At 34.0% G+C, this 26,731-nt stretch overlaps 1 protein-coding gene across 2 annotated transcripts in view; it reads left to right on the forward strand.

Moving 5' to 3' along the window:
- The window catches only part of SamDC (S-adenosylmethionine decarboxylase), a 49,705-nt gene extending 32,543 nt beyond the window's left edge, over positions 1–17,162 (forward strand). Inside the window, exons 3-9 of one of the 2 annotated variants that reach the window (XM_085953405.1) lie at positions 9,583–9,784; positions 10,558–10,657; positions 11,268–11,443; positions 12,186–12,278; positions 14,237–14,257; positions 14,811–14,966; positions 15,619–17,162. In XM_085953405.1, the coding sequence (XP_085809531.1) occupies positions 9,583–9,784; positions 10,558–10,657; positions 11,268–11,443; positions 12,186–12,278; positions 14,237–14,257; positions 14,811–14,966; positions 15,619–15,756 (886 nt within the window). In that variant the 3' untranslated portion in view covers positions 15,757–17,162. The remainder of the gene's footprint in view (positions 1–9,582; positions 9,785–10,557; positions 10,658–11,267; positions 11,444–12,185; positions 12,279–14,236; positions 14,258–14,810; positions 14,967–15,618) is intronic. The other variant, XM_085953406.1, reaches the window with a different exon arrangement.
- Positions 17,163–26,731: the final 9,569 nt, after the last annotated feature.

The raw sequence follows: 26,731 nt of genomic DNA on the forward strand, positions 1-26,731 counted from the left end.
GAACAGTGGCGACTTTCATTACAATTATCGACATCTTAGTTTAAAACATGATCGAAGCATTTAAGATCCTGACTACTCAACTGTTGTAGTATTGTAATGCACATTGTATTTTTAATGCCGGTTTATGGCACAGGCAACATTTTCACAAGGGTGCCTCCAAACCTGTCAGCGCCACTGATCCCCGTGTGCTTAAAATCATCACTGTTTGAGAGTAGGTTTCGTGGAAATGCTCTAAATTCTTTATAGACCTTGTGTATGACAATTTAAAGATTTAAAGTCCTACTTGTCTGCTTAAGATAGCCGAAATAAATTAATATTACAATCTATAAACTAAAACTATGAAACTAAAAATGAAAGAGGGCGGCATTCAAAGTTTGCTTAAGGGCGGCACTTGTCTAGGGACGTCACCGACGGTGCCCTTATATCAATGAATGTGACGAAGTATCATGAAATGGTTAATAAAACCAAATCCTTACAATGTGTACAGACCTACAAACTTATCCGAAGAATGGGATGGGGGAGCCACTCTCGAAAACTACCCAATCAAAACTCGTAACTGGATAAAATCTGACATTCGAATGAGATTTTCAAAATGGCGTCCTATGGTAGTTCGTAGTTCCATTTTTGGCCATTCTACAGATAAGTTTGTAGGTCTGTACTTTAATTATTTGAGAAGAATATATTTTATTATGTTGCCATATAAATAGTATGAAAAAATATTTGGAAAATCTACTAGTTTTCAGTGATTTAAAAAAAACTAAGTTATTTTTAATGAATTAGAATTTATGAGTTTTTAATATTCTAACATTATCAAATGATATTTATTATAACACAGCATTGTATACTATGTATTTTTATTGTCCTTATAGATTTTTATGTCTAAAATTAATGTGCCGTCAGCCGATAAATTGCGTTCTCCTGCCCTATACATCAAAATAAAACAGTCCGTTGCGAGCTGTGAAAGCTAAGGAAAGGTCAAGGTCATCGGTGAACGGGGTGGCAATTATTGAGATTCGCGAGCTTCGAGCGAAACTGCGCGCATGCGCCTCTTTCCGCACGCATGCAATCGATGGATGACTGCCATACTGGCCGCTTTTCACGATTCGGTACCTACGTACAGATTTCGCTGCGTAGTTTTGTCGGAAATGCAAGACCGTATGGAAAATTGGAATGTTGCCCGTATTATTTTGTAGTACACTACACGCAGTTGGTAGACTATTTTTTTAATTTCTGATCAGACCTGGTAAGTATTCCCAGATGCGAATTTTACGAACTGGCCACGTACGTTCTTTATATCGCCTTCGTTTGTTTCATTTTAGGCGCCAAATCATCGATCAGTTTGCGGACTTTTTCTTTTTTTATACGCAACCGCTTTTTTGTTTTCCTTTTAATAAAATTAAATAAAACAAAATAAAACAAACCCACGCTTCAAGTGTACAATTTTAAAATGGTTTTTTTTCTGTCAGCGTTTTTGCGGGGTCACAAAAACTTAACGTAAAATGTTAAGATAAATATTTTAAATTCGCGTAACTTCTCACGCTGGTTACATGGTACAATAAAAATACGATAAGAGGAGACAAACAATATGTCAAGCCTATTTCGCATGACGTTGTAAATTACGGCCATTATTTCCTGAAAGTCAGTCTCTTAATACGTCTTGTTGTTTGCTTACAATCTTTTCTCAGAAAACCCTGAAACACTTTTACGCTGATTTTGTTTTATTTGGGGTAGCGCACGTTTTCCGTAAATGACGAATGTTTACTCGCCGCCTTTTTATTTGTTTTCTCTGCGTAAACGTTGTTAACGAGCAATGAATTCTCATGTAGTAGGTCTTGGGGGATTTGTTAAACATATCCCAAAATTAATTTACTTTATGCACATATTTTATGCGAATCTGTTACCAACATATTTGAGCCAATACCTAGGTCTATGATAGCGATTCCAGAACGATTTTAATATGGTTGAATTGATAATTATAGAGAAAACTATATTAGTTGCGTTGGCAGCATTTTCAACAGAAAAATGGCTGCACGTTATGACGTTTTGCTTTTGTTACTTACGTACTTACCTAGAGCGGAATGCAGAAACATTTGTCATAACATAACTAAAATTTCCTTAGCAGAAAACACTATGCAGAAACACTGTCCTTAGTTAAGATCATTTTTATTGAAAATAATACCATATTTAAAAATTCTCGTTAGGTAAATTAGGTAAATTATTTTATAATCGTTAAATGATGACAAAAATATGACAACTGCATTTTATAAATGCAATAACTATAAATACATATTAATATTAAATTATAATACTCTTATGTTTCCGTTATAAGTCATTATACGTGATTCCACAGGCACCACAAGATTTTTTTTTAACATGGTAACACAAGCATCAAGTGTCATTCTTCATCTGGTATTTTGTATTTCTGTGGGCTGGCGTATAAAAATAAAATAATATTCTGCAAGTACATGCCAAACGAATTAACACTATCAATATCCATATTGAGATACATTGTCAAATGAATTTGAGTGTATGGACTGTGTTATAGACATGCGAATTTATTTTGACAGCAGCTGTCAGTGGTAAATGGTAATACAGAAGGGGGCGTGTTCATAACAAAAGTAGTCTATGGTTAAGGATTCCTTAACTCTATACTCAGGATTGTCTATAGTTAAGTCATGCTTTTCGGCGACTTACCTTAGGAACGAAATCTTAGATTGTGCATTCCGCTCCTAGTTATCTTTTATCCAAAAAAATATAGTTCGTTGTATTAACACTAATAGAAAACGTTTTTATCTCAGTGTGATCCCGGATAATAATTCTTAGTGGTAAATTTAAAATGGAAGAGATGAATCTGCAATAATATCTTGCAGCTTTTTTTTATCAATGCCCTTATTGCCATACTAACCTTTTTATGCTCCATCTTCATAGAATAAGGATTACGGTGGTTACACCTTTCTTTAATATCATTGAAGATTTTATTTTACTTTATTTGACTAGTATATCATATATAACCTGCATCATGATTATTATATTACCTATATGTTCATAAGCGTGTGTTGTAATAAAATGAATTACTTATCGGATATTATTTTATTTTTGCCAATGTCGATTTTGTAATTATTATGAATACCTACTTTTTCTTGTTACTTAGGCCGCACCGTCGTATCCAGGGAACTCAGAAATTATTATTTTCTGTTCTGTGGTCGTATCAGTACCTACGTCAAAAATGTGTCGACTTTAACACCTTATTTGACATTTTCTTTAATTCGTTACTTATAAATTGTAATATCAGAAATTATAGAGACCCACGAACTGACAAATTCACTTGACACCATCTGGTTTACGATTATCGGTTTAACTTTAATCAATACGTGGGAACATTCCTCTCAATTTCTTGTTCAACATTCAACATATTGTTGAACGACAAAAATCACCACGCGAAAACGCGGCATAACGAAATGTCAAACGACGTTTCTACACCATTCTCTCGGTGAATACTGTTCAAATAATTGTATGGATTCTGTTTTCATTGTTACAAAAAATATAAAAAGTATGTCGAATACGTGCTGAAAAATGTTTATTTATGGATAAACTAGGTACTTTTACAAACATACTCACATAATATTTGGCGACGAGTTTCGTTCTCTGTCCATAGATTTATTATTTCCATTATCCTTTAATATTATAACTCGTACAAATAACAGAATTGCAAATATAAATCACCCGTAAAATATGAAACAGTTTTACAATTTATCGTTTGATATTATATTCGACGTAGGTATTTTACAACGTTTTTATCAGCTCGTATTCTTGTTTGTCCATTACAAATCTTGCAATCGATTTTTAACTAACTTCCCGACTAGCTAGACATTTGAAACTTTTAGAATATATCAGAACACGATGCCAATGCATTCTTTTAATTATTTTTAGTCATCTTTAAGCAGAATTGAATTCATTTTCACTTAATTCTGTTTTGTATGGAAAGTTATTTCAGAAAAATCCGTAAAAAGTAAAAGACTATTATTGGTTGCTAAGGGGGTGGTCCTAGCAACTAAATTATTAATATATACTGCGTTACTATGGAAATCAAAATGACATTTCAGTATTCTATATTTATTTGTTTTTTATTTACTTCATATCAAGTACAAGTTTGTGCATATTGAGCATAATAATTCAACAGAAAATTTAAAAACGTTGTTTAAATTATTTCACCATTATTCGACACGACCCAGTACAAGTACCAAAATCCCACCAAACGTAATGTGTTTCAAATTTACTATAGTAATACGTAGCCTTTGTAATGAATAAAATCCACATACATATTGCTTTACTGATTTTGTGATTTTTCGATTTGAAACCGATACTTTCGATATGACGTCGCTATCCCTGATTGAGATACATAATAAAGTCAGTACCGAAATAAATAAATAATATTGTATTGTATAAAAAGATAGAAGTTGTACAATATACCTAAATATAATATATTCTTTGGAAGTAACGACGCGTAGTCCTGTGGAATACTGAGATAAATTAAAGTGAGATTTTTTACGATGTGGACTGTCCAGATTACCTTTAATTGTATAGCGAAGTTTGAAAGTGTAGACGTGCGTTGAGTTTCAAACGACTTATTGTGTAGCGGTAAAATACAATTGCATAAATTGTATGCTGTCTTATGTATCTTGGTCTGGAGTAGGCATGTCTCGATTCCTACTCAAAAATATTAAAACCGGACAGTAATAAAATACTTAAATTAAAAAAATAGCTGCTTTTAAACTATTCCTGTAATTGCTGGCATGTTTTGCCAAGAGCAGCTAGCCATTGACCCAATTCAATATTATTTATTGACTCGTGTTTGAAAACAACAAAAACCACGAATTTGACTAATAATAAAATTATCATATTGATACAAAATGTTTTGTTAAAACAAAGCAGGCACCTTTCGATAGTGAATAGGGTTGCCAACCGCCCCGGTCTGACCCTGCCCAGATCCAATCGGGACGCATAAGGTCCCGGAATTGTAAATGCCGCCAACGACCCGATTATTTATGGGCCTGGCAACATTAGAGTTAATGTGTGCATAAGTTGTAGGTACATAATCCACTTTCAGTTCTCACCCACCTGCACTTGAGCAATATAAAAAATGGACCGACACCTCATTGGCAATATACCGGCTAATACAAATGAACGGCCTCGATTGTCTTACGATATGTCGCAAATTATACGCGTCAAACCAGTACGCATTTACCTAAAACGCCTATCCTATAATGTGATAGATCGATGACTTTTTTATATCCAATTATATTCGTATTTATTAATAGTATCATTAGAAGCATTAAACTTAACAAAGTACCCTGATATACTGAGATTGTAATCTAATCACGAACAGAATTTTCAATCCTCAGGATTGGTAAGAACATGAAATTTTGACCATTTTCTCATTATTTGTACCAAAGTAGTTTTATATAAAAATACACATACTCTTATGCTATGATTTAATATATTATATGTAAGAAATATAATTAAAAAACGAGAAAATAAATAAATATTTTACGTAAACTTGACATAAATATGAAGAAATATTGTTAATTATAATTAAAACGACCATCTCGTAAAACCTTTAAATTTTCTAAAGTTATATTCCTATTTTAATATAATTACAATAATAAAATACTAAACGACTGTCTTTCAATTCGCGAAAATACGCTTTATTTGACAATACAAAAGACATAATATAAAAAAATAAACCAATCAATTCTTTGCTGTTATCTAATTTACTTTCCCTTCCCTTGTAAGGGCGTATACCATGGAGCGTGATTGATATTCTGATTTAAATTTATCTCAACTCTCGATTCTTCGTGGATTAATTAAAACTGATTAGTGAATGATCAATTTTAATGTCATAATGTCATAATGAAGCGAACGAATCCAGTCTTGATCGATATGAAATTATGTGGAATAAATGTTATAGGTATTATATATTTTTAATTAATTAAAAGCAATATTGGAATCGTAGAATACCAACACTGTTAACCCCAGGACTGGATCCCGGGATTATAACCCCTAATTCCATGCATTATAACGAAAATTAATTTGAACCTAATGTTATTTATTAGACAATACTAGAATTTCCCAGGCAAAACTAGTTTATAATAATATGTTTGTTATTATTATTTTTTTAATGAACAATATCAACTGACATGGCATGAAAATCTGACTTATTTCCTAGTTTTTTTATTATTTTAAGTTATAGAAATAAAAATATAATCGCATTCTTCCTTATTTTTTCCCTAAAGAATGTTTTATTGGAGTACCTACCTATTCACCTTCAAATTTATACATTCTACCAAATGTGTGTATCCATTTGTTGGTTCCATGGCAAAACAAAAGTGTATTTAAATAGATTTCACAAAAATTAATGTTTTATTTTGCCCCTGGCTGTTCCGTTTTGTCCGCTTACCCATTTGTTTTGATCAAAACTAGGGAATCCAATCCCGGGATCCCGAATCCCGGGATCCCGGGATCCCGAGCTATTTTCGATACCTATGAATCCCGGGATTGATAAACATAATCCCGGGATTTCGGGATTGATTTTTTTATCAATTTTTATGGAAAATATAACAGAAAAAATACTTTTAATACAAAATAACTACATTAGAAATAAACTTGAGTTTGAATGAAGTTTGATGTGTAGGTTGCCGATTCATTTTATTTTTTTACATAGATTATTAAAAATGAGAAAAATTGGTAAAAAAACAATGCTTCGCACTTTTAACAAAGTAATTCCACCATGATATCATACGTTCTACGGCAGTTTCATATTTGGCTGACTAATTAGATTTATGAAGCGGAAAGGCCATAAGTACGCCATGATTATTTGCTTTACTATTTTAAATCTCGCTGATCTATTCATTATGTCTTTACTAACAAAAATAGCAATCTCATATTGAATTCACATTATTATTTATATTACAATATTATTTACTCCATTAAACTTGTGTATTTCCAAGATTTAACGTATACAATATTAACAATAAATGTCTTAAATAGTATAAATTATACTAGATTTATTTTTGACCGATTTTATCAATGTTATTTGTAAATATAAAAATTTTATATTAACAATGGAAAAAAATCCCAATCCCGGGACCAGTCCCGGGATCCCGGGATTGTCAAATTGTAATCCCGAAATCCCGGGATCAGAATTTTGGCTCGGGATTGGATTCCCTAATCAAAACTTCTCCACTATCTTTTAAAATAATATGTGACTTCGAAGCTAATACCAGAACAAAGTTTTGTGAGTTTCGTGTGGGGATTGTAAACAGCAATCACATTTTTCACTTCTGATTATTTTCTCCGAATTACATTGTTTGTATTTTAATTACGAGATCATAATTATTTTTCAAGTCATGAATTTTAAATTATTAATACTATCTCTCCCCGACTACTTCTTGAAAAATAGTAGAATGAGCAAACATTTGATAAATAAAACAAATATAAATATTACAAGATAAACGCTCCTTTCTCAGTTAATTAAATTTATTCTTATCATTGTGTGGACATGTAGAGATTTTAAATATTTTCAACCGAATAATTGCTACGGCCGTTATTTCGTTGTATCCACATTAATATGTATCATAAACTTTGAACTTTGGTCATGTCTTATTTCCTGTGGGCAATGCTTATATAATATATTAGTGTTAAATATCTTATATAATATTCTCAAAAATTCCTACAAAAAAGTATTTTTGACATTTTGACCATGTGAATGCGTCCACTGAATATGTCTATCACGCACATAAAACGTGAATCGCTCGTTACCTATTTATATTACTCTTCCGGGTTATACATCATTATTCATTATTATTGTACATCAATTAGTGACATAATTTTATAAGTTGGTATCCAAAAAAAATATATGACTGACAATGCTTATTATTAATTTATTATATATTATTCATATATTATTAATTTTATGAGTCTGCAAAACGTCACTCGATTGTATGCAATTTACGCGGTCAAATGTTATTGAACGAAGTATCACCAGGGCCAGATTGACACTAATTGACACCCACAAAAAACAACGTATTGAAAAGTATTTTTGTTTTATATTGTGTAGGTCAGGGTTAGCGAACCTTTTTACGTACGAGTGCCAAAATTTCCCAAATATTTTTCAGCAGTCTGGCGTGCCAAGCAGTTTTTCATAGCGAAAAAAAAAGTTTTTTAAAGTTTTCTAAAAAAATAGTTTTTAAGAATTCTATTAAAAAAGTTTAAAAAATCTTGATATTCCATCTTTCACTGTAATAGCCGAAGGTATACTTTTATTCTTTGATTTTTTTTCCTTATTTTCAAATTAGTCAATGAGATCGTGGAAGGATTTTAATCCACTCTTCTTTCATATTATATTCTCCATCACTGAAGTTTTTTTTCCATTTTTAGAGATTATGTTTGAGACAAAATAACAAGCAGTTATTATATTTAAATGACTGCCGATACTTAATTTCATGAGGTTTGTTGATTGAATATTTTTATTTTTAATTCCCCGATCCTAAGGACCGATATGCAATAATTGTATATTTATATTAAACGTAATGATTATTCTTGAAAAGGATTTGCCTGCAATTTTTTATACAACGCGATTTGTCATATTTATGCATCAATTTCGCCGTTTCCGTTTGCGCATTGATTGGTAAACATAATATGAAAAACCGAAGGAAATACGAATGGGTATTCGTCATTATTTTTAAATACATATTATATAAGTACCTAAGTAGGTATATATTTATTTGTAAAACTTAAAAAAAATGTTTTTTTCTTTTATTATAAAATAGTAATTTCTTTTCTCCTCAAAATGAGACATTCGCGTGCCATGCAAAATCATCTCGCTTGCCACTAGTGGCACGCATGCCTTAGGTTCGCCATCCCTGATGTAGGTATTTGCTTAATCGTAATTTTTATTACGCATGTTTTAAGTTGTAAAAAGAACGCTAAAATGCAACACGTACACGAACCTTCCTCAGTACATTATATTATTTGATTCTCCCACAAATAATTTGTGGGTTATTGTAGATATTGTTTGACAATGCCTTTGCGGGTATATTAACAGCGTTATTGTGTTCATACTTTGAAGTCTTGATATTTACAGAATCATTAACCGATTACTCTCCTAATGAGGTTACCGTTATCTTTTCAATAAATGATACGAAACTAAAAAAACATATGATATATTTTATTATGTTTGACATTTTTTATGGTCGCGCATGCTTATGCTACAATCGTCTGGTGGTAGAAAACTAATACTTTCGACTGAGTAAAATGCGTAATGATTGATATTTTGCCTGTGGCCTAATACATTCTCACGTTTCTCTATAATATTATACATACATACTATTTTCACCTCAATTCTAAAGGAATTGTAACCGACCGTAAAAGTGTTAATTGTCCCGAATCCCTTGTTGAAATGAAATCCTTCAAATGTATCTGAAGGCTATCTTCATAAAATATACAAAATGGGAAGAATTAAAATGAAAATTCTGAAAAAAAAATCGCCGTATGTAACGAGTGTGTAATTTTATTGTTTCACAGTGAGAGCAGCATGTTCGTGTCTTCTCGGCGCTGGATCCTGAAGACGTGCGGCACGACAACTCCGCTGAGCTGCCTCCGAGGTATGCTGGAACTGGCGGCAGAGCTGGCTGCCCACTCGGCCGTCGAGAACGTCTTCTACTCGCGCAAGAACTTCACCAGGCCGCAGCTGCAGGCTGATATGCACAGAAACTTCGAGAGCGAGGTTTCTTTTAATTTATTTGCAACTCCACTGCAACGTTATGCATCTCACTAATGGTCAAAATATCTTCATGTGATCCTTCTTTAGCTGACAAAAAGCTATTTCTTTAGATTGACCAGATGAACATACCTTCATCGGCGGTACTCCGTTTTTGTTTGAGTATACCTATCATAAATTTGCAAAAAGATTTTTTTTACTGTTTGCAGTAACATTTTCTATTTTAACATTTCGTATTTTTTTTAATACCAATGCTAGTAGGTATTTTAATTTTATAATCCTGACAGCATTTTATAATAATATATGCTTAATACTATATTTTTTTTCAAAATAAGTAAAAAGCATATGCAATTAATATTCTACCTAAGTAATCAATCAAAGAATCAAGCAATCAAAGTAAAATACGATAATGTTAAATAAATTCATGTGGCAATATTAATTTTATTCTATTTAACCTGGCCAGTCTACACTATAAATCAGTCTGCATCTGGATTTACCTTTAAATGTTTCCATTCTCACAGAAGGATAAATTCTTTTAATAATTAACCCACTAAGTAGACACTTACCCTAATCCTGTTTCGGTGAATGGTCTTTTCTGCCAGAGTATGCTTCAGGGTTTAAAAGTCAGTCTTTAAATTCAAAGGTGTTTGACGGGTGGAAAGAGGGCGTTCAGGCTCGAATGCGTCGGATAAAATCCTCCACGTCGATTGACTCAGTATTCGTCGTACCAATGGGAAACACGGCGGAGAAATAAACATTTGAATGGGATTATTTTCTAGGTTGAATTGCTGGACACTTTCTTTGAAGACGGATCAGCATATGTTTTGGGGCCAGAAGATAAAGACTGCTGGTATTTGTATACCCTGCTGCCTGTCGACGGTAAGTAAATCGGCCAGACACCTTCGTGATTTGCTAATTCAGTGACCATTCTCTGGCAGATTACCTTGCAATTCCTATACACACAACTAACTAAATATCTCCCCATTACATACATAATAATATAATATCTGAAGTTGTATTTTAATAATTTCATTCCCTGATTAACAAATTTAATTATAAGAAAGGCTGTGAATTTCTTCTGTCTATAAAAAGAAATATTTGTTTCCAATGTATTAAAAATGCATAGTTATTAGATAATAGTATAGGTACCTAATTCTTGTACATAATACATTTAAAAATCATTTATAAAAATTCTTACACTAAATTGAACAATTTTTACATATGTAGGTTTATAATAATTAACTGTAATTGATATTGTATTATTGAGTGTAGCCATTTCTATTTTGATACTAATTCATCATTGTTTGTAAATCTTTTCAAATACAATCCAAAGCCAAAAAACTAAAATTCGAAACAACTCTTTGATCTCACACAGTCGATTTATATAAATCGCTTTCGTGTATAGTATAGAAATGACATAAATCCTTGGAGTTAAGGTGTCGACTTGACTCCATTGATTGTTTGTTAAATGATGGAATTGTGTTCACAGGCACGGTAGGTGCACTGGAGAAGGAAGACCAGACAGCTAGGGCTCGGCGAGCGTTGTGTGACGGGGCGCCACCAGAACCCGACCAAACTGTTGAGATGCTCATGTCGGATCTCGATCCCGACATCATGGCCATCTTCACCAAGGACCAGTCCAAGGACGCCAAAGAGGCCACCAAGGTACAGGCTACCATCAGCTAAAATAATTAAATCTCCCACCCAAAGTTGAGATAATATACCTATTTACTACATACTATTATTATCTATATTGAGATAAAATATATTATATTATATAACTTCAATATCTGAGTCCTTTGTTTAAAAAAATATTTCTACATGTGGAAGGGACCACAATGCATAAAATGGGGAAAGGGGTGAGTTGAATCAACGCTTCTGAATAGGTAAATTTCACACAAAAACATGGAAGTTTTAATGCAAGTAGTGATCTAGAAAGTAGTGATTTTAGATTCATCTCCTTTTTTCTTTCACAAACAGATATTCAATAGTGGATTAATTAATATACACAATATTATTTGAGAATGTTAAGAATCTTTATTAAAAATACATTAAGTAGGTATGATTAAAAGTTTGGACAATAACAAGAGGGAAATATAGTATATAGAAAGTATTTTACCTTTTAACTTAGTATTATATGAAATTAAATGTTTTCGTATTAAAACACCTGATGGTAACCGCAACATTTTAAATTTGGTTGAATTGTTAGGCACAGAAAATTTAATATTATTCGGTTTCAGTACAAGTCGACCACATGTTTGAAGTTTGCCACAATGCAACATTGCAATGTAAAATGACTAATGTAATATATATATTTTAGTCCTACCTTCTTGAGACTTCTTAGTGAGAGTCTTTGGAATATGGATATATAAAATTATATGCTATTTCAATCTTCATATCATTTCAGAAATCCGGTATTGAGAAGATCATTCCTGGGATGGTGATCGATGACTACCTCTTTGATCCTTGCGGCTATTCCATGAACGGAGTCACCAAGGAAGTAAGTCACCTCAAATATACCTATTTTAATTTGTATTATCGACTGAGAGGGTACTTTCATGGAAGTTGAATATTAATTCGAATTTTAATTGATGAGAGTTTTGTCCTATTCCATAGGAATTATCCAAAACTTTCATCAAATTATTGTTAGGTTATCCCTTATAAATTAATATTATGTGAGATTAAGTGTTCAAAAAATCAATGTATGCCAAAAATTCAGAATTGATAATGTTGCATGTTTTTATTCCAATAATGTTTAATTGTTAATCGTCACCTCAATACTACAACTAGATAACTCTGATTCGGTCATTGTTAGGAAAATGAAATTTATACTTTACTTGATTAATATATATGTAGGCTATAATTATTATTTAAAATAAAAATGGGAAATTGGGAACAATTAAATAATGTTCAATTGTATGAAAAAATATTGTAGATATTATTTTATTTATTTAATGCATCTATATGGAAAGTTATCTAATATTTTCAAACAAAAAAATAATACAGTTCCTATCAACTTCTGACTTACCTAGTTTTATCATTTTGTAGAAAAGGAAATTTAGAATCAATCATATTCAATAGTTGATCTCAAAAACAGTGAACATCAGGTTATCTAGTTGTAGCATTTAAGGTGACGAAATATTTTACTTATTAGACTTTATTTTTAGATCGACACGCCTATTCTACCATCCATAATACCCGTATACCAGTGGCGATGGGTGGGAGGTAGGCTGTTAAGATCCGATATAACTATACGTATTTGTTTTCATTGAACTAAGACTACAATTTGCAGATAGTGTTAGTTAGTTTTAAAAAATCAATTAAACCCTGCCTAAGTAATACCATAATAGTTTAGGTATGAATGGCTGATCCAACAAAAATATCGCACACTTTTTCAGTTATACTTATTTGTTTTCGTTAAATAAATATGTTGTTGGTTAGTTTTTTAAAATCCATCAAGCCATACCTACGCTATAAAAAAAATATTCTTCCATCTATAAAATATCTAAAACTATTTATGATTTAATGGCATAATTTAAGGTAGACAACTATTTTTTGACTATTATCTATTATGGCTTGGTTTATGCAGTGTTTAATTAATTTTTTAAAACTGACCAACACTATCTGCATATTGGTAGTCTTGGCTCAATAAAAACAAATACGAATGACTGACAAAGTTTGGTATGCACTATGTATGTCGGATCTTAACAGCCTACCTCCACCCTTCGCCAGTGATGTGTACAGTTTAACTCAAGGGTGACGAACCTTTTCCTGTCGGAAGGCCGCATTCATTTATCTTAAATCAAATAAGACCGCATTTACGTAGCATACATAAAAATGCATGTAGTCATCAAATTTATTTGTAAAAACGCACTAAAATGGCAAAAATAATCATTTTTTATGCCTAATAAATAAAAAGTTATACAAAAAATAAAGATTTATTTTGTAAAATTTGGATTCAGTCAAAAGGCCGCACTTGAGGCCCTTAGCAGGCCGCAGGTTTGTCACCCCTGGTTTAACTTATTGAGAGAAAAGACACTCGAATGATGATTCGAGTGTCATTTATTTTCAAAAACAATGCTTAAAATCCTAACAAAAATATGTACATGTTTTAAAATTTAATGATTAAATTTAAAAAATTAAATTGATCTCCAATATTATTTTGCTTATATGAAATGAAGGCAGGCTTGATCGACTATTAGAAATGTGCATATAATTTCAACATTTGAAACTAACCATTTACACTTGAAACACAAAAAGAATATTTACCACAAATATTCAAATTGTGGACATACTTATAATACAAGAATTTTGAAATAGCCACCTCATTTTGCTTCTCAATTTGGTTATGGAAAAAAATAACTTATGTTCAACCACTTATAATCTACATACATAGGTAATAAATAATATTATACTCGATATTGATATAAAATTTTGTTCTTACTTGAATTGCTTCAGGGAGAGCCTGATTTGCCAAATGTGAGTAAATCATAAAAAAATTATGACTCAGATATTTTTATAGCTCATGATAATAATGTAATTTGTATTGTATGATAGGAATGTTCATGCGATCTTCTAAAAAATTTGTATATAAGTAAACTTAGTTCTTTCATCCCCATTTTTGTAGTAATCTTATTTGTAACTCGCTTAAAGGCAATTGAGGAGCCTAAATACTATTGGGATATTGTTTTGAGAATTTTCTTACAATATCAATAAAATCATTTCAATTCGGCGACTGCGCAGGTACGCATGTACCCACTAGTGATCAACTTGTTAACATATTGATACTATTTGTGTTAATTAAAATGTTCAGACATTTTAAACACACGTGACCATATCATGGTCCTCATCCACCCAGATCCTCAATTTGCCTAAAAAAATTAAGTTGCTTGATTTAGCATTACAAATGATTTATTTTACTGCATTTTTATAAGACACTCACTGTTGTATTTTCATCTTTGAATATTCATTATAATAATATATTATCTTATTCTTGTGAATTATAAAATATGACTATTTGTATTTTGTCCAGGGATACTACATGACTATCCATATCACCCCTGAACCGGAGTATTCGTACGTCTCATTCGAGAGCAACGTACCCATCGAGAGTTATGAAGAAGTCATCACTCGCGTCATCGACACCTTCCGTCCGGGGAAGTTTGTCCTCACTGTGTTTGCTAACCAGGTATATTTTTTTTATCAAAGCACTTTTTTTTTACTTTTTCAGCGAAGATACCTACCAAATGCCGAGAACATAAAACGCTAGAAACACATCACCATCATGTCACGTGAGCTCATGTGCAGCCATCAGAACATTCAATAATAAAAACTGACAACCTACAAAAATGGTCTGTCAATAACAATGTCATTTGTAGTTCTCTCCAAGCCACTAAAATAAAAAAACCTTCAGTCACATGTCAAGTCGGTGTGGTGTGTGGTTAATTTTTCCGACGCTTCTTTTTCAGCTCAAAAGGTGCTAAACGGACATAATATGTATGTCTGAATCAAGTAAAACAACATTTTTATTCTGTAGCGCAAACTTACCGTGATCTCACTTGACATTATGGTAGGTAATGTGTTTCTAGCATAATGGCCCGAACACATTACCGTCATATTACGTTGAGATAAAGATGGCGATTTATTATTTCTATCTCTATCTCAGTGTGACAATACGTGATGCAATGGTAATTATGTTCGGGCATCATTTTTTCTGAAATAAATTGACTCAGATTTTGAATTTCCTGTAGTTTGTGTCCCCACTTGACTAATGGAAAGTTTCCCAACCTTAAACGTTTACATAAATTATCTTACCAGTTACTTATTTTTGTGAATTCCAGGAATCTCCGGCTTCGGATGCCCCGCGTGAGCTGAAGGAGTTCTCGTCTTTCGGTTGCTACCAACAGAAGGACGCACAGTACTGTCGTTTCTCAGGGTACGACCTTCACTACGCCCTCTACTGCAAATTCCCCAGCTGAGGGTGGTGGGCTAGCGGAGCATCCAACTCGCGGCACTCCCCCGTCACTCACTCCCTTCCGAAGAACACCTCCCCCCTCTCAGACTCTTCGCATCTGCCCACCCCCCGTGGTCGTCTTTCCGGACGTTCAGTGGCAGAGATGAAATATTCTCGGATGGGGTACGTCGAGTGTTGTCAGAGGGTGATGTCAAACAGAGTTGGCTCTGCTACCACTTTCCATTGTTTTTCTTTGTTTAGATTTAGTTTGGAAGCCGACATGCGGAATGATTTTGCTTTCTCAGATTCAGTCTCCGATGAGAGTCCCCTGATCCCCTGCGGACCCGGGAAACTCTCCCGCGATCTTTCAGGCCAGTTTCTTATTTTCAATCCACAATACTACATTTGGCCGTCAATGAGCAAAAATATAACAGAAAACGATGTAAAAAGGTCATTAAATATTGCGACGGTTCTCGCCGTCCTCATCATCTTCCTGCGTCTCCAGAGCGTCATCAGCTTTTCGCCGCTAGTTTTGTTTTCCAGGTGGCGAAACAAAATATCGTGAGAATTGCTCTAAAGGGCGACTTGTCGATGTCCGTTTGAACATGTTCGCAGCGACAATTGCAATACTCTGAAAAGCCGACGCGTCCCTGACGCATCCGCCGGATTGCAATTTTACGAGACATCGACGGTCGCACCTTTCGGAATGATTATTTTTCATTTGAATCGTAATAATCTTGATATTGAAAGCGGTCAGAGAATTTATTCACCCGCCGAAAGATATTTTCCTTTATGCCATCTGCCGCCAGGCGTCGGCGATCAATATTTTTGAGTTATAAACAACACGAGCAAAGAAAATCTTTTATCGTAGCATTCATATTCATCGTCCAAATTGAATTCCAAATGCATTTATTAATTAAATATAGCGCAACAATTTATTATGGCGAAGGATTTGTTTAAAACATTCATTTTCATGGCATTGTGAATTTTTGATGTCTACTTAGATACCTGTAATATTATAAATTGTGAGTTTAAAAAGAAATCTAAATTACTCCATCTCATCGTTGCGATGCAGAGTAACTTTTATATAATGTATAGCCTACGAAATCTTCCATGTGGATTTTTAATACAATTTCCATTCCATTCAATTTAATCTTAGAGAAATAATGAAGTTTTATGTTGCACTATAATTGAAATGTTATAAAATAAGCATTAACAGTCTAAATATCAAATAGATTAATCTCAATATTGCATGTCGCAATAGGAAAAACATCTAGATGTATTGTAGATTGAGATGTACTAAAGTACTAACGTACCAACACATGTCATGTCATCGTTATACTTATACTTGATAGTAGCAAAATATTATCTGTCATGTCTGTTTACAATGTAATAATTACAAATGAAAATCAATAAATGTTTAAATTTCAAGTGTTTTTATTGTCAATTTTTAACATAGTACATATTCTCCTAAACAAGCAAACACAATGACATAAACTAAATAAGAAGAAAATTGTGAATTTACATATTTTCCTAAACAAGCAAACACATAAACTAAATAAGAAAAAAATTGTGAATAATTAATTGGACATGGTTTATGAAATCATAAATCAAGTGGCAGATTCCAAACAGTGCCAAAAAAATAATTTATAAATTAATGACAATTCGTAATATAAAATCCAAAGGACAAAATTATCCGGTATTTATTTCTCTACAGGTTTTTAATTGAAGACAAGTTTCCAAGGATTATTTATCTTAATTTCGCAAAAATGCTGCTTGACCTAGAATTACATAAGTACAAACCATACAATAGATAAAAAAACAATACATTTACATAACAATATTATTTAGTTAGACAATACGTTCGTTCGCTAAAGGATTGGTTTGTCGAAATCAACCTTTTAATGCACAATGATTTTTTGTATCTAAATGGACCAGAACCATCCTTTTCTTTAAATTGCTTTGTAATGAATACAGCATTCACATGCTGTAAAAACAACAATTTAAGTACGTCCATGTGTTTATTAAATATAGGATAATGAAATTTGTTGTTCGTCTCCTCAAGATTTAACATTTGGTCTATTCAACAAACCAATCCTACAGCGACAAATAGTAATCGGAAGAGAATCTTATGGTCTCAAAATACAGCATGGCCAAAATGGTTAGTAAAATTTTGCCATTCAGTTTTAACTAAATGGTCAGCAATAGTTAGTTCATTGCGGGATAAGTTTTAGGTGACCCAGAGTGCCAGGTGTAGTAATCCCAGTTGTTTAGGTTAAGATTTATTAAGTTAACTAATTCACGACCAAGAGTAAACGCTTGCTAGACGGCTAGAGAAATGAAAAAGTGGTAGCTGACAAACCTAGTTAGAACATTCAGTTAGTCGTGTATAAGATGTCGGACATGAGAGGTGGTGGTGATATTTATCGGAGGTGATAAAGAAAAATTTTACAATTGCACACGATTAACACTATACACATTTGACTCTGCTGGAACTTCTACAAGATAGAATGGCAAAAAGGATACTGGAACGCGACTTTTTATCACTTTGAGGTAAGTTAAACCACATCTGATGGGTGACTAATAGGAATAACGCATGCCCTATTCCATCAGACATGACGTATAGACACGTCTAATTGCAATAACTAATAGGTGTGTTGTGCCTCGAAAGGCAAATTTCGCAAGAATACAACATTGCAGCGATGGCTTAAAGGTACCCACACTAAAAAATATGGTGGACAACATATCTTGTCATGTGCCGAAGAAGAAAACATAGTTACAGGTTTACTTGCCTGTGCGGAATGGGGGTTTATTAACCGGATAAGTGCCACCAGCGTCCTAGCACGCTTTTCTATTCCGAGAACAGAGGGCCAGCCATGCAAAATGCGCGTGCAAAGACGCTTCACTTGAAACGCAATATATCGGCCGAGGCAATGTTTTGAATAATTCAATCGCATTGCCCATACAGCGACATCTCTTAGGATCATGGTGTAATATTTACATTTGTAATTTTCTATATTATCATCAACGAAAAATCAATTTTAAACAAACCTTTCTTTGGTTACCGAAACGCGTCGCTAGTAGGGTTGTGCCACGGATCCGATATTTATCAAATTACTCGCCGGGATTCCCGTTTACTTATAGTAGATGCAATCGAAATTATGGTTCGCTTATGCATACGAGAAACGGGGAATACTGTGATTCCTGAATATACACAACTACACAATAGCAGTGACACATCTTCGAAAATATGCCAGTTGAATATTCGAAGTCGTATTTGACGTACCTAATTCGGTTTCGCGGCTGAAATATTTTCACTTTATAATTCATTTCAGTAATTTACGGGTACGATTTTGTAATTTTTAAACCTTCGTAATCTGTGTTGTGTGTCGTAATTGTATATTTTATAAGATATTAGTGTCGGGACTTATTTTATTCGCATAGTGTTTAACTTATTTGACTTTTTGTGTTATATCTTTTTATAATAAGTCAAGTTTCTGGGATATTTGAACTTTTTTACATATAAACCTTTTGATCTTCTTTCTAATCAAAATGGAAGGAACACAAAGTTCATCAGAAAATGCCGAACAGGTCGAAGATTTGATGTACAGGGTTGGCATAACTGTTGAATCGGATGATAGTGATTTTGATGTCGATTTGGATGAAGAGGAACAAGATCCCAGTGCATATGAAGCTGCACAAATTGATGAATCTGTACCGGCTGATGAATCTGTTCCAGTTTTCGAATGGGAAACCGATGATTTTGTCCCCAAAATAAATTCATTTGATAGCTCGAGGTCAGGAGCGGACGTAGAAAATGTTGATAGCAGAGAATCGGAGTTTTTCAAGCTGTTCATAACCAGCACGCTCATGGATTTCGTTACCATTGAAACCAATAAACAATACCAATTCGTCAAAAATCACTGCAATGAGTTGAGTTGGAGATTGAAACAATGGGTAGACGTAACAGTAGGAGAATTGTACCTCTTTTTGGCAATATGTCTTTTGATGGCCTGTAATTCGAGAAATAAAATACAAGATCACTGGTCTACAGATATTTTACTATTTTCTCCGATTTACTCAGATACGATGCCCCGCAATAGATTTCAAATCATTCTTCGCATGCTCCACTTTTGTGACAATACGCAACAAATAAGTGGGGACAAGATTTTCAAAATTAGATTCCTAGTGGACTATTTCAAAAAAAAGTTTGCGGAGTGCATGTATCCTTACATGAATGTGTGCATCGATGAAAGTTTGCTACTTTTCAAAGGCAATTTGTCATTTCGCCAGTATATCCCATCAAAAGCAAGCCGTTTTGGCATTAAATTTTTTGTGATATGTGACTGTGCCACCGGATATGTACTGAATTTTATTGTGTACACTGGAAAAACCACCGAATATGTAACACACATGCACATGGGTATTTCAGGAAGTGTAGTCTTGACTCTCATGGAACCATATTTGGACAGGGGACATACCCTGTACGTAGACAATTGGTATACTAGCCCAATTTTGTTCCAAAAACTACATGACCGGAAAACGAATGCTTGCGGCACTGTAAGGAGAAACCGAAAGGGATTGCCAAAGCATACGGAGAAATTGAAAAAAGGAGAAATGAAAGCTTACCACACAGACACTATTTCGGCACAAATCTGGAAAGATAAAAGGGAAGTATCCATGCTGACGACTCTTCATCCTGCCCAGCTCACCGACACAGGCAAAAGAACGTATCGGAATGAACCGATAATAAAACCGGAATGTGTCCAAGATTACAATAAAAATATGGGTGCAGTTGACAAATCAGACATGGTTTTGTCAAGTGTTCACTCGACGCGCAAAACAATGAGGTGGTACAAAAAAATGTTCTTCCATCTAATCGACCTCTCACTGTTGAACAGCCATATACTGTTTTGTCAAAAAACTGGAAAACGTGTACCGTTGGCACAATTTCAATTAGAGGTCATTCGACAATTAATTAACGAATACAAACGTGTTGTGCCTTCCAAATCTTCAGTTAGGAAAAGACATTCAGAATTGCCATCGCGTCTCACAGAGAGGCATTTTATGGCAAAATCACCTCCAAGTGCTAAAAAAGTCAAAACAATGGCAAGATGTGTGGTGTGTTTATCCAGGAAACTTCGAAGAGAATCAAGGTATGAGTGCAAACAGTGCAAAGTGGCTCTCTGCGTTGAACCTTGTTTTGAGACATACCACACGGTAGAAGACTATTAATTTTTTTTTGAATTCGTTATATTTTTATTTGGTTTTAAGACTAAAGTAGCACATTGTAGAATTACTTCTCATACATTATCACGTTCTCATCTTTACTGTGTAAGTGTTGTGACAACCCTGACGTTTTGTGAAACATTAATTGTGATTTATTTGGATAAAAAACGGCGTAAATGGACACATCGTGTATTAATTTGGTAAGTCTATATGATATAGTATTAATATAAAGCCAAAAAAAGTATATTTACTAAGGTTTATTTTTTCAAAGAAAATCGCGGCCCTCCGTATATGGCCATACAAATACCTCTTGGCAGAGAACAGGTTAACTACTAAGGACATTCAAATACAAGATAGAAAAGGAATCAATGTATCAAAATTTAAAAACGACTTTCCTGGGGTCGAATGGTCAAACTGTTTTTTAAAACGCCACAAGAATATAACAGTTCGATTCGGCGAAAATATAAAACGCGTAAGAACTGAAGTGAACACAGAAACCATTCAAAGATATTTTGATAATTTGGGCACTGTTCTCTTAGATGTTGAACCTGAGTCAATCATTAATTACGATGAGACCAATTCCTCGGATGATTCTGGGAAAATGTTGTCAAGAGAGGGGCTAAGCATCCAGAAAATGTAATTGATTCCAGTAAAACTAGTGTCTCAGTTATGATTGCAGCAAGTGGCTCCTGTAAATTATTACTGCCATATTTATAGTATACAGGGCCGAGCACTTTCATCCAACATGGATAGAAAATGGACCAGCAGTGGCTCGATATAATTGTAATAAAAGTGGGTGGTTTAACGGTCTTATTTTTGAAGACTGGTTTACAAATAAAATAACCCTGCCATATTTAAATTGCCAGTCACCACGAGTGCCAATAGCCGATAATTTATCATGCCATCTATCGTAACCTGTCATTGAAGTGTGTACTTTGAATGACATCAGATTCGTACTATTGCCACCAAATTCTACGCACATTTGCCAGCCTCTTGATGTGGCTTATTTTGGCTCATTAAAAAAAATGGAGGGAATCTCTTATTGCATGGAAAAAAAACCAACAGAGGCGTTTTCCCGAAATCTGAATTTCCGAAGCCTCTGAATAATACTTTTACGGCTTTGGGTTTACAGAGTGCTGAAAACATTATGACTGGGTCTGCAGCGTGTGGTGTTTGTTCTTTTGGATAGGTACAGAGTTCTCAAGAAACTACCAAACTTCAAAGAAGAACCAACCGCTGATTGCACTTCATCAGTATTGACTAATACGTTCATAGATTTTTTGAAAGACACCAGAGGGAATAGTAATTCTGAGACGAAAAAGAGAGGCAAACGTATCCAAGTGGAAGCTGGTAAAAGCATTAGCTTTATTTTTGATGATGCCGAATATATTGATAATAAGGAAGATGGCGCAGATATGTTAATAGATCCTATAATATCATAATATTGAGAATGATGCTACCTGACATTGAGACTGAAGATGATTTATCTGGTGTAGATGAACTATTTGACTACAATAAGACAGTTTCAGAGCCAATTCCATCTACATCGATTAGACACCAACTGCAAGACGTAGCCGACTTCAAGCTAATCGGCTACGAGTCCGAAACATGAGAGCCTCAGAAACACATAGTCGGCTTCAAGCTCAACGGCTACAACACCAAAACATCAGGACCTCAGAAACACCAACCGCAACACAAACTCGAATCCAAGCCCAACAGATAAGACAAGATATTGTTCAATCTTCGGAAGAACCGATTACCCGTGATATCAGATTGACCAACTTGCGCGAAAGATCATATAATTATCGCTCATCTGGATGGGCTTCATTAAATAATGAAGCTTTTAATTACAATCCGAGCATCTCATATGAAAGTCAGACGGAATTGGTCATTGGTAAAATGGTTAATGTTTGCAAATTTTGCGGTGCCAAAAAATTTAAAGCAGAGCCTCCTGGAATCTGTTGTTCAAATGGAAAAGTTTGCTTACCAGAACTAAGTGAACCACCAGAAGTTCTGAACAATTATATAGGGAATTCTACATACCTATGTGAGAAAAAATTTAAGACAACTGAACAGCTCTTTCCAAATGACCTCATTCGGCACCACTTAACCAATTCTGATTCAACGTGGCTTTTGTCCAACGTTTAAAATTTAAGGGCAGGTTTACCATAAAGCTGGATCACTTTTACCGTTGGGGTCAAGAAGCAATATCTTTGCAAATATATTTCATGGGTGACAAACAAAAAGAAATGGATCAGCGTTTATTGAATCATCCCGGAATTAAAAGGGATATTCTAAATTTACAACAAATGTTATATCTTGAAAATGTCTACGTTCGTGACTTTAAGATTGCTATTGACGAAATGCCCAATGATGATATGAAAATTGTCATCCACGCTGCCAGAACACCGCCCGGGGAACACAGGAGAGGATATAATACCGCCGTTTTAAATGAAGTAGCAATTGTGATCGAAGGCAATGAGTTTGAAAGGCGCGATATTGTACTACATAAGCGAAATAATCAGCTTCTGAGAATATCGGAAACCCACAAATCCTATAACGCTTTACAGTATCCACTGTTATTTCCATGGGCTGAAGATGGATATTATATCAACATCAAGCAAGTCAACCCCATAACTAAACAAACGATAACAAAGACCGTTTCGGCCAAAGATTTCTATGCCTATAGAATAGTGGTACGAAACGAGAGCAACCACATTAACTGTTGACAGCTGTTCCACCAGTTTTTAGTCGACATGTATGCAAAAATAGAAAGTGAGAGATTGCTTTACATTCATTTAAATCAGAAAACCTTAAGAGCAGACGACTACATTCACTTGAGAGATGCGATGGTCAACGACAGAGATCCTAACAATCAAGGAAAATTAGTTATACTTCCATCTTCACTTGTCAGAAGGCCGAGAAATATGCACGAATACTCTCAAGATGCAATGACTTATATCCGAAAATATGGAACTCCAGATTTGTTCATTACGCCTACCTGCAATCCGAAATGACAGGAAATAAGAGACAAACTGCTAGCCGATCAAAACTATACAAATCGTCACGATTTGATTGCGAGAATTTTCCGACGAAAGTACAAAAATATAATGAATACCATATTTGCCAAATTTTCAGAAAGGTTACCTGTTGGATGTATACAATTGAATGGCAAAAGAGAGGTTTTGTGTACAAGTTATCGCAAATAGAGGACAAAATACTTACATATACCAATATTGACACAGACGTACAAAAAGACATTTGACAGACCACTGATTGAAATGAACTTCTTATCTGCAAAAGTATTAAAATCCAGTATACCTTTTCCTAGTATTATTAAAACTCCAATTGGAATAACTAAAGAAAAAAAGGATAATATTATATCTAAATTAATCGACTCTGGAAAAGGTATTATTCCAAATAACCGAATGAAGTTTTGGAAAGATTTGCCTGTTAACTCTTAACAACTTTTAGACAAAATACTGATTTATATGATTTTCAAATCATTTAAGTATATTAGATTGTTTTAATTCTATTTTTTTATTTTTACTTATTTTAGAAATTAATTACAACTAACTACTTTCAACTTATATGACTGCTTTTCTGTTGTTTGCTATTTTTATAGTCATTTTTAATAACTTGACGACCCACAAAAGTGTTCATTTTTAATTAACACAATGGAACAGAGCCACATAAAACGGAGGTACGAGGGTGGGTCAATAAGTCCTTAGAAAAGCCGACAGGTGGCGCGACTAGTACTGTAAGCGGTTTGTTTTCATGCAGCGGCACTACCGATTCAGTATGCTGCGAAGTTTCAATCAGATTGGTCGGGTTGTTGTGTGTTTCTCGTACATTTAAAAAAAAAATTTGCTTGTTTACAAAAATGGAGAAAATTGAGTTTAGAGCTGTTATTAAACATTTTAATATAAAAGGGTTAACAGCAAAGGAAATAAAAAATGAGTTGGATTTAGTTCACGGCACATCTGCTCCTTCACTTGCAACTATTTATAACTGGTTAAATGAATTTAAACGTGGTCGTACATCAACAAAGGATGAACCACGCTCAGGACGTCCTGTAGAGGTGACTACACCAGAAATGATCAATAAAATCCACGATATGGTGTTAAGTGACCGAAGATTAAAGTTGAGTGAGATAATTGAGGTTACAGGGATCTCAAAAGGTAGCGTCATTTCTATTTTACATGACAAATTGGGCATGAAAAAAATTTCTGCAAGATGGGTGCCGCGTTTGCTCACAGTCGACAATAAACGCAATAGGGTGGTGGCATCTAAAGCCCTGTTGTCGCTCATGCAACGCAATCCAGATGAATTTTTTCGTCGCTTTGTGACTGTAGATGAAACATGGATACACCACTATACTCCCCGAGACGAAAGAACAGTCAAAGCAGTGGATTGCGAAAGGCGAACCATGTCCAAAGGCGAAAACCGTAAAATCAGCTGGTAAGGTTATGGCTACTGTATTTTGGGATGCACGTGGAATTATTTTCGTTGACTATTTGGAAAAAGGAAAAACAATAACAGGGGATTATTATGCATCTTTATTGGACCAGCTAAAAAACAAAATTGAAGAAAAACGGCCTCATTTAAACAGGAAAAAAATCCTCTTTCATCAGGACAATGCCCGTGTTCACACATGTTTACGATCAATGGCTAAAATTGAAGAATTGAAGTTCGAATTGGTCGACCACCCACTGTATTCGCCAGATTTAGCCCCCAGTGACTTTTTCCTTTTCCCAAACTTAAAAAAATGGCTAAGTGGACAACGTTTTTTTTTCAAATGAAGAAGTCATCGATCGGACAAATGCTTATTTTGAGGACCTTCCGAAAACTTATTTTTCTGACGGTTTAAAAAAAATTGAGAAACGTCTAACCAAGTGTATTGAGCTCCAAGGAGATTATGTTGAGAAATAAAAAAAAATACAAAAATAAAAACTGTTTTAATGCTTTTTTCTAAGGAATTATTGACCCACCCTCGTATATTACAACCGGTGCTGTAGGAAAACGGCGCAGTGCGTCATTCCATTATTTTTTACCTAAGGATGACACCCGGTTTCAAGTGTGTCAACAATTTATTCTAAAGACATTTAATATCAGCCAAATTTTTTTTAAATATACCTATTTACATAAGAGTGAAATTAATGCACCGCAGGATGACAAATGTGGGAAGAAAAGCTCATCAAACAAAACACCTGTGGCTCTTATGTCACAGGTGGTGAAATTTATTCATATGTTGCCAGCAGTTCCATCCCACTACAATCGCGCTAATACCCAGAAAAAATACTTGACATCAGATTGCAAAAATTTATCAAACGTTTATCGAGTGTATAAATCGCAAAAACAATCTGAAGGTCGAGTTGCAGTAAAAGAAAAAGTGTTTAAAGACATATTTAGAAATAAGTTTAATATAGGAATTCACACTCCAAAAAAGGACAAGTGTGTAACGTGTGAAAAGTATAAAGGATTGCAATGTACAATGAAGAGTTCATGACACATTTAACGCTTCACACGAGGAAAGCATGTTGTTGTACTATTCTCGGAAGTACGCAATATATAATTTTACATGTTATGAGAGTGTTACAAGCAGAGGGCACTGCTATCTGTGGGGAGAGATAGATGGTAACCGAGGATCAAATAAAATCTGTTCAATTCTATACAGTTATTTGCTAGGGGTTGACGATAATACAGTGAAAAAAAATATCTCGCTCTATTGTGATAGCTGTCCAGGGCAGCACAATAATCGGCAAGTTATG

Source organism: Rhyacophila brunnea, unplaced genomic scaffold (genome assembly GCF_057557595.1).
Source record: "Rhyacophila brunnea isolate RB1 unplaced genomic scaffold, BYU_Rbru_1.0 scaffold_3, whole genome shotgun sequence".
Lineage (NCBI taxonomy): Eukaryota > Metazoa > Arthropoda > Insecta > Trichoptera > Rhyacophilidae > Rhyacophila > Rhyacophila brunnea.